The 10000-nt window shown below is 38.5% G+C and overlaps 1 protein-coding gene across 2 annotated transcripts in view; it reads left to right on the top strand.

Moving 5' to 3' along the window:
* Window positions 1-10000, top strand: part of kat6b (K(lysine) acetyltransferase 6B) — a 28497-nt gene that overhangs the window by 2420 nt on the left and 16077 nt on the right. For both annotated transcript variants that reach the window (XM_043254665.1, XM_043254664.1), the window contains exons 2-3: window positions 1-202; window positions 9302-9410. The exon at window positions 1-202 is cut by the window's left edge and continues 674 nt beyond it. In XM_043254665.1, the coding sequence (XP_043110600.1) occupies window positions 1-202; window positions 9302-9410 (311 nt within the window). The remainder of the gene's footprint in view (window positions 203-9301; window positions 9411-10000) is intronic.

Genomic DNA, 10000 nt, shown 5'->3' with positions numbered 1-10000 from the left:
GAATGTTGTGGCGAACCCCAGGTTTCAGCAGAGGCTGAGGCTAGCTGCTAAGCGGGCGGTTAACAACGGGCGGCTGCTCAAGGATGGGCCGCTCTACAGGATGAACAGTGGTGGGCTGGGAGGCAAAGCTTGCTTCAGGAACCTGGGGGTCTTTGGTGTCGACCTCCCACCTGTAACACTACTCCCTCATGAGAGAGACCAGGTACGTCTAGAACTTTTTGTATCTGTACAAGCTCTGTGTGCTGTGTGAATATAACTCATCTTTTTGTGTTTCTGCAAATGCAAACTCATTTAAAGGATTTTCCTTTTGAATGACCTTGAGAATTTACAGTTATTTGGGAACCTCTTCATTCAGTACCAAGCAGATTTCTTTGGTTTTCATCCAGACAGTTTAGCTTGTTAGCGAGGACTGTTGTTTGGAGACCTCAGCAGAGTTTCAAAATCTGGTGTACACAACAAGTGTCAGGAACAGAAATACTCCTTCCAGAAATACTCCTATGTTGACATGCGTACCAGAGTCACTAGTGTCATTTAGAGGTTATAACATCCAGGAAGTCAGCAGTTAAAGTCCTGTGTTTGTAGCTTTTCAGGGCTTAACTATACAAAAGTGGCTTTGTCATTCAAAATTGTTAAAATATCTTGGAAACCATAGCCTAACTCATTGTTTAGGTAAAGCTTTCTTCAGCATTGGCCCCAAACCGCTTTGTCATCCACATGAGTGAGCTTGGCTTCGATTTTAATATTGTGTGATTTGAAATGATGTGTGCAAAAATGAATAGACCCTGTTTTTATTCCTAAATCATCTTTGCTTTGCTTCAAGATGGCTTTCTAAATAAGGGCATGATATGCTGCAGATGTTGGATTAGCTGTGCGTTATTGAACTAAAGAATTGTTTTTGAGTTACTGTGTTTGTTGTCCTGAAGCTTCATCATCCAGACCTCGCTAGTGCGATTTCCATATTTAAAAATCTTAAGTCAACATGAAACGGCATTTGCAAGCCATTCTACATCTGTAATGTAAAACATTTTAAGTGTATTTAATGAGTGAAAAAGTAGGCTGTGAACTAAATTCATCATTTAGAAATGGTTTGGATTGTGATTACGTGCCCGAATGAAGCTGATTGGAGGAGATTGATGTAAGAGTTTCATGACGTAAGCTGCAAAGTTTCAGAGGTCTGAGCAAATTTGTTAAAATAAAGCTTTTCTCCTTGGAATAATGTGCACTGATTAATCATTTAAAAATACCATGATTGTGTGTAAAGTAAATGAGGTTGACGTTTAAATTAAATGATGGTGGTCCCTACATTATTCTAGGCAAATTTGGTTAGGAAATATTGGCAACCCATTAAAACCTAATTATTATTATTATTATTATTATTATTATTATTATTATTATTATAGGGATTTTTAGGATTATTGTAGGATTCCCCTCATTTGGTGCGTTTTTGGTTGCTTTCAACTGGGACCTTGTCTGACCTTTCCCTCTAAACATTTAAAAAGCATAATTCTTTTTATAATTTTTTTAAAATTATTCCATCACCAGTCGTGATACTGCAGACTCACATTTCCAGTCTTCATGTATAGCATTTGCACTCAGTTTGGACTACATACAGCTCTTTATCTCTCTATTGTCTCGCATAGTTCAGGGACAATGTTCCTATAGTCCAATGAAAATGTAAAAGTGTTTTATTGTTTGTCACTTGCTGGTCACTTAAGGTCCAAGCTAGGTGGCTCTTAATGGTCTCTTTTCCTACAGTGGTCAGCTAACAATCAGAGGCCATTTGGTAATCAAATCTTGGAGCACATTCCCTTGTCCACTCTTTATTGAGTTGCTCTTTGAAAGCTAAAGCTTTTGGTTGCCATGCATGGGGGCTTGACTGTTGCTAAGCAATGTGCTTCATTGACCCTAGGACATGATAGCATGGTGCCAGTCTTTTTTTTTTCACAATCACGGAGACGGTCTGCCGTCTTGCAGATGGTTCAGGGGGACTGCAGTGGTGGGCTGGCTGCTGATTAGCTCAATGCGTTAAAAGGGCTCTTTTGTTGTTAATTGTGTGCTTGGGGACTGGTCAGTCTGCAGCTGCTCCAGGCCTCTTTATCATATTCTGCGAGGGGTTAAATTATGAGAAAAGAGAGGGCCAAATCCGGCTTTCTTTTGTCCCATTAGCTGGCAGGATTAGATTTTGCGTTGAAGGTGTATTAGATCTCATGGCTGGCCTCTCTTTTTGACGTTCTTGAAACTCTTGCTTAGTTTAAAAGATAGTAATTCAATGAAGGTCTGTTAAAGCTTTGCTGATTACATCTGTTCTTCACTAATGGTGTTGAAACAGTACTAGACTGCTGTTTACCAGCTGTGGCTGATGCAATTTGCTCACTTTCTAGAAATTTCATTACGGCATTATGGTGTTAGCAATACATTTTACTTTTATTCTCCTTAAACCACAGAATTTTGCATTTAAAGTTTGGTTGCATCCAGAAGTACATGAATAACACAGGATTAATCAAAAAGTCCATTCAGGGGTGGTCTTGTAAACAGTTCCATGTTTATTTGATCAAGGTGTTAATAGATGAATATAATTGTTAGGGATTCATTATTTGTGTAAGAAGAAACAAAAAAAATATATAAATACGCACCATAGTAAACAAATATATACGCACACACATACATGTAACAAAATACAGATTTTCAATAAATATTAAATTAAGCATTTTATAGGTTTCTAGGAGGTACACCACCAAAAGCTTCATGGATGTGAGTTGGTGTTACTAGGTGTGGTTTTGCCAATAATGGTTACAAATGTTGTTCCATTGTCTTTACACCCACTAGCAGTCGCCGTATTAAGTTGTTCTGCATTTGTTTTAAGCTGTTCATCTCTGATAGTGATGCGTCTGTAGGAGTACAGAAGACCAAAAATGCATAGAAGAAAGTGCTCTAGGGTGAACTTGCAGTAGGAAAATAACTTGATATGCTTGAGTAAGTCAGCTAACCCACATAGGTGAAATTTATTACTGTTCTTCCATGTGTGCAACTTCAGCTCAGTGTAAAGTTTGTCGATGTCATCCCCATCCTCGACTTCTGCTAAATGCTCCTTTCAAAGCAGCACCACTTTATTTCCGTGTATCTGGTGTATTTTTAACTGGATTTTTAACAATCAGCATTATTGTTTGCACAGCAGTCTCAAAGAGCCTGCGGCTTATGTGAAGAAATTCATACTCGCTAATGTTTTTTGAAATGCATATTAAGGCCCTTGTTGGACTAAGACAAGAAGCTAGCATAAAAATTGTTTTTGCTGGCCTAAGCAGGCCAGTAATAAGGATTTTTACTTGCTGTTTGGGTTTAGTGCTTTCGTCAAAGTCTCTACTGATAGAGCAAGATTGAGATCTCTCTCTAACTCTTGAGCTCCTGGATCAATTTTTGTTGCCATTGAACCTGTTTGCATTGTTAACAACTCAAGTCCCTAAGCACTAAGCCACTGCCACCACATATATGCATAATTAGTAAGGGTCAGACACGGCCTGAAGTGGAGATGGCTTAATTAGTGCTGGAGTAATTGTCACTTTGCTAACCTGAGTCTCAGATACCTGAGCGTGTGCCATGTTGCTGTTCTTCAGGCAGACTGACCTGAATGAAGTAATGGTAATGTAATAGCCCTGCCATCCTCGTTAAGTTCCTGGGCTTTAGAGGCCTGGATGAGCTAATAGAGCTGTTGGAAAATGTAATGGGACGAGTCACGGGTCAGCGTTAGAACAGATCTGCCCTACATTCCTCTTTCACACTGAAGCGTGAGACGTCGTCAGGCTTAAATAAAACTGTACTCCTCTCTCTGGCTCTGTTTGGTCTCAAACCACTTGAAAGATGATGCTGATGTGCATGTCACTGCATCGGATCACGCAAACCGAGCCAAGAGACACACAATTTATGTGTCAATTACCGTCAGTGTCTGGTTATGGGATGAGGGCAAGGCATAACCGCATGCACACTGCCATTCAAAAGTGATATGCCTCTACTTGTGGCTATCCAAAGTGAGATCTCAGGAAGCTTATGTAGATAAGAGGCACAGAAGTCACTGTTTAATGTGGGGTGAAACCCATGTTTACTTTGCTTTAAGTGACTTTTACTGAGCATCATTACTCTGCTTCATGCATGGCTCACGTAGCTTTTAATGTTGGGGCTGTTTTTTTTTGCAATGCAACCTATATTGCAGTTTCGTTTAATTCAATGTGAGTCAAACCCATGCATACTGTTTGAGCTACAAGAAAAACAGAGTTTATGTACTATGTTTACAGAGGTTGAGTCATTTCCCAACAATGAGACGATAAATTGTCCAACTAGTTTTAATTAGCATGCAGTCCTTTAGACCAACAGGAAGAATGTTTTTCAAAACATTTGGCCTCATGTTGAAGTATGTATACTAAGTTTTTCTAGAGCAGTAGAACCGTAGTGATGGTTAAATTGAGATACTATTGACTTGACTTATCTACACCAGAGTAGTTGCCTGTTCCTGTTACCTGTTTTTTGTTTTTAATGATGCAGGTGTGTAATCGTTTAAATATCAACACGTGCACAAAAAAACCACAATTGCAATGCATTACACTTGCAATATATTTGCTACTTCAACATTTCTTATCCAAGAGTCCTTTAACATATTGAAAAATTCATTTGAAAATGTACATAGCAATGGCAAGCCAATGTTCTAAGTTATCTATTGTCCATAGTTTTGTAAGCTAATTCATTTAATGAATCTTTTTAAATGTTAAAAAAAAAAGAGAGAAAGAGATCTTTTATTTTTAGTATTATTTTTATTTTTGTCTCGCTATTAATATAGCCAAGGTAGCTGGCATGGCATAGATCTGAGACTGGTTAGAATAGTTCAGCTAATTTGCATTTGTGCGTAACACAAACGAAAGTAACTCTCTTTACGACACGTATTGGAAACATCAATGAGAATGTTTCACTTCTGTATTATTCAAATAAAGACATGTAGGTGCCCCTGTGGTCATCACAGCCACACGTTTCATAGCCTGTTTTGCCCTCTCACACCTGTAGCACTTGCTTGTTCCCAGTGCAGCCACTGCAGTCAGGATTCAGTGGCCTTTAATTCAGAGCCAAACATGGCACAGAATGTTCTGTCATCAGCCTGGTGTGGATGCGCACTAGCTCCACTTAGTGGCCAAAACAACTGACAAACGCATGTTTGTGGTGTTGCTTTGTGATGCTGCCTTAAATAGAACGACGTTGTTAATTAATGAGCTGATTGCTTCAGGTAAAAGGACTCGTGTCCCTCAACGAAATACACAACACTAGTGTTGGTGTGACATCGCTATTATTGCCCGTTTTAGAGGGGAATTCTATGTCATCTGTGGAATGTTCCTTTTGCAAACATTCCAGATCACATATTTGTCACAATATTCAGCAGGGTGTAGTCACCAGCCAACGCATATTTGTTCTCACTGACGTGAGAATGTGTCCTAGTGTAATTTATGAGCAAGCATGGACACTAGTTCTGTTGCTAGGTTTGTGTATATTCAGTCAAATATCCAGCCATTGCTAGGGTTGGAATGGAATACTATAGACTTGCTGCACAATGTTGTGTGTTTTTTTTTTTGTTTGTTGGTTGTTTTTTAGGCTTATGCTAAGTTGTGCTTTTCAAAAAAAAAATACTAGTAGTTTGCCAAATGTTTGTCTTACATTGTCATCAATTATTAAATGATGAGTCAGAAAAGAGGTTAAAAATTGTGACTGACCTAACTACTGGTTAATGCACACTGGCAATGGAAGGTCTAGTCAATTTTTTTTTTTATGTATGTGTGTATATGCATGTATATATGTGTCTTTATTCTCTTCAGTAACTCTGTCATTCATCAGTTTTAGCCAGTTTAGTAAGACACCTATATGAAACTGTAGTTACAATGTTCATGCCATAAATGGTACATACTGAATACTTTAGCAAGAGTAAACAGTGTTCTGAACTGAATCCATTAGAGGTGGTCAAAGGAATCATCTTTTACTTGCCTTACTATCTCTCCAAACTTGCTTTACTGGCTTGCTTCTGTGGAACAGAAAATATTTTAAGAACCAAACCACATTGGACCCTATTGAATTCTATTGTATTGACAAAAACAAACTTGGAAGATGTGCATGCTCTGCAGAAGGAAGTCATACAGGTTTGGAATGGGGCAAGAAAATTGCAGTTTTCATTTTTGGGTGAAACTTTGCTTTAAAGAAAGATTCAAGTGTCTGCAACTGAGGACTTGTGGATGTGGATCTTAATAGTACTTAATCAAATGTTTTGTGATGGATCTGGATCTCCACTAAGTTTGCAGTAAATGCCACTCTGAGGCGTTCAGTTTTTACTGAAGGTTTGGTGTGAATTTGAGGTGTCCGTTGCAGTGGGGAAAAAAACATCTAACTGGAAAACGGTTTAGGTTTCTAGCAGGATTTATGAGACGTTTAAATAGTGCATATAATCATCTCCATAATGACAGTTTGGCTACACTTACAGAAGTTCACATCATATATTTATATCTTGAGTGCTAAGAAATCATTTGAGAATCTGCCTACTTGTTTATTTTTTAGTTTTTCCTATATATCAAGTAGCTTATGTTCAGATCATATCTTACTCAATGTCAAGCATGCCAGGCTTTGAAATGGCTATGCTTTTTTATCTTTGTGCACAACTAAATGCGTGCATTTCATGTGCTGCTGAAATTCAACGAGAGGCAGTGGAATTCTGCCATCGAAATCAATTTAGCGCTAATGTTATTGAATGATGTGGTGTGTAGAGCTGCAGTAGAGGGTTTATTTGTATTTATATGAGACGGCGGTGCCTGTGCTTTTCCCCTCCTGTGCGTGAATACAGATGTAATGTTTGGAGGCAATTGAGGTCAAGCATTATGTGCATGGTGGGATTTTTGTTGTGTATCGTGATTACGTTGCCCTCGGGGAGAGAAGCCCTTTATAAGCAATGAGCGCACATTTATTTCTGAGTACTAACCAACTCGTCATTTGTATGAAGAGCCGTGCGTATCATTCAGGGGCCATCGATTGGAGCCTTTCAATTGGCACTTAAATGAAAACTTGCAATGTTTATGAATAACCCATCTGCAAATTGATGGTCTGCCAAAATGATTAATAGGCTAGGGATTGATTGCCTGTTGCATAAAACAATTAGTCTGGCATTACTCTCAACAGGTTTCTCACCAGAACAGACACTCAATATTTATCAACACGGCACAGCGGGAGCTCAGCCTGAGTGGCTCTCTTGAGATGGTACAGAGAACATACCCACTAGATGTAGTTTTACTCGGTCTTCTAATGCCCCATCTGCATCTAATATACACCATCCCCCAACAGAACGCTCCGTCTCTTGCTGACAAGCCTTTTGGGAAAGAATTGAGCCGAATTGCTTGCTTGTTTACTCTCAAGTTCTACCGGTTCCTCTTCTCAGGAGACTGGTGTGTTTTTGTGAGTGTCTGATGCTGAATCTGAGGACTCGGGCTTGAATGGGCTTACGCAACCCATGCGGAGATTTAGACACAACTGTTTGGAGACGTGAGGGTGTGGTGGTAGACTTTCCCGTCAGATTCCATGTAACCTTTTTTCTGATCTCCACTACACGAGTCCTGCATGCCACAGGCTTTCGTGGGAGGAAAGATACAGTCTTATCTCCAGAGCTATTCGCTGAGCCTGTTCGGTTCCCTCTAATCTTCTTTTGGCATCAGCACCTTGCATTGCCCTCGTTCAGAGGGCACTGGCTACACCTCTCGCAGTTGTATAACATCCTATTGCCAATATTTACACAGGCTCAGCGTTGTGTATCACAGCGCTCAGTGATACGGCAAGGCAGTGTGTGTGTGTGTGTGATGACGTGCACACACATCCTGCTGGGCATCCTTTATCCTTCATCAGTAGTACCAGATTTATTGCATGTATGTGTGTTTGATGTCCGTTGTTTTGGCTGCTGCTTTTTAGAAGGCTTTTACACAAGAATGTAATCTTTACAGTAGTCACATGCAGCACGCCTCCTAAATTCAAAGGAGACATTTGGATTTAATTTCCTGTTGTTTGTGGTATCGCATCTCATGGATTCTGCGTCTAGATTTGCATCTGATCTCCAGAGATCTTGGATACCTGAGCACTCTACACAGTTTGGTGCAATAACACACACATGGTTACTGATTATATCAAGTTTACCGAGGTTGCATTTATTGGATCAAAAATACAGTAAAAAGAGTAATGTTATGAAATATTATTGAAATTTGATATGACTGTATATTATACCGTATAAGTATATATTTGTAAGTGTATTTTGAAGTGTGAGTTATTCCTGCGATAGCAATGCTGAGTTTTCAGGAGTGATTGCTCTTATCTTCAGTGTTGCATGAACCTTCAGAAATCATAATATACTGATTTGGTGCTCAAGAAATGCTCTTATCAATGTTAAAAAGTTGTGCTGCTTAAGTGCAGCTTTTGTTTTGATAATTTATTTGAAATAGAATTGCTTTGCAATATTACTTTTTTACATGTAACTGATTAAAGGTATAAGTTATTTTTAAAAATCCCTTAATTTTTTTTAATAGTGTAAGTCAAGCAATATTGAAAACCGATATGAGAATTTAATTATTTTTCTATGCTAAATTTATTGATTGGTTGCTTTGGATTTAAAAAATTATATTATATATAACCACTTATAGGTTGCAATTACAATGCCAAATTCACACAGCTGCAAAAAGGCTAGTATTGTTCTTACTAGTATCTTTGTTTTCATATTGTTACTTGGTATTAAAGTATCGGTACGTCAAACATCCGTATGATGTGATTTTCATTTAATGGAGCGATTTGTGATTGATTTGACTCATGTTGGTAGCCTTACTCTGCCAGGAACTGCTTTATATCTGGCACCACATATCTGTCCTCTATAATCACATGCTTAATAACTAGCCGGCTCCCTGGGTTTGTAACCACCTGTCTGGTTGACACCCGATATTCAAACAAAGCTAATCAAAACACATGCCAAATCTTTTATCTTCCAATCTGTAGTCATTGTCTATGCCACTCATGTGCCTTGTGTTTAATAATAGTTGTACTGTGTTTCAAATCTTGGTGTGTGCGTACATAATAGAATTTAAGGCACTGCTGTTAGGGGTTTAGTTGCAGTACATCTTTAGTGTTTAGTTTTTGTAAAAAAAATATATATTTTTTGTGATCTAAGAGGAAATGTTGGCACTTTGTTGCCAGTTTTATTGAAATTAAAGTTTGTCAATTAAAAGCTCATACTCTTTCTCTCTCGTTCTCTCTCTAGCCACGTGCTGATCCCATACCCATATGCAGCTTCTGTTTGGGCACAAAGGAGTCCAATCGGGACAAGAAGCCAGAGGAGCTGCTGTCCTGTGCTGACTGTGGAAGCAGCGGTAAGACCCATGTTTGAACTCTCAGCCAGAGTGGTGCCTATATATATGGAAAAGTGCATCATCTGATGACTTGTGCCAAGTGGCCAAAAGCAAATTATCATATAACTAGGAATGTTATTGGTTGGATTGTAAATAGACTTTGTAACTAACCATTTAACTGTAACCAAACCAGCATTTTTTGTTTGGATGGAGTTTTATAATTGTCAGTGGTGTTGAAATTTTAGACATTATTTTTAAAATCTAAAGCTACATTATTTCAATCATCAGCAGTGTTAATTGATACAGCATGATCGTGTGATCGAGTCAAATCCAGAAAAGTTTGTCAGAGATAGTGATGCACTAGGGTTGTGCCGATAGATGAAAGTATCGTGTATCAACGATAGAGATATTTATGATACCTTTGTCGATAGTCATGATGATGATTATTATTGTTATTATTATTAGGCGGCCTAGTAGTATTGGGCTAATATTATTGAATTTCCCTGCTAGGCTATTTCACCTCAGCACCGCACATACACGCAAATGAGGCTTCTCATTCAAATTTCAGAAGAAAACTAAATTGAACTGCAAGATCTTTTCTTTTAACAGCT

The sequence above is a fragment of the Puntigrus tetrazona genome, chromosome 13 (genome assembly GCF_018831695.1).
Source record: "Puntigrus tetrazona isolate hp1 chromosome 13, ASM1883169v1, whole genome shotgun sequence".
Classification (NCBI taxonomy): Eukaryota; Metazoa; Chordata; class Actinopteri; order Cypriniformes; family Cyprinidae; genus Puntigrus; species Puntigrus tetrazona.
Note: the sequence above shows the minus strand (reverse complement) of the source record. Positions and strands in the feature narration are given on the sequence as shown.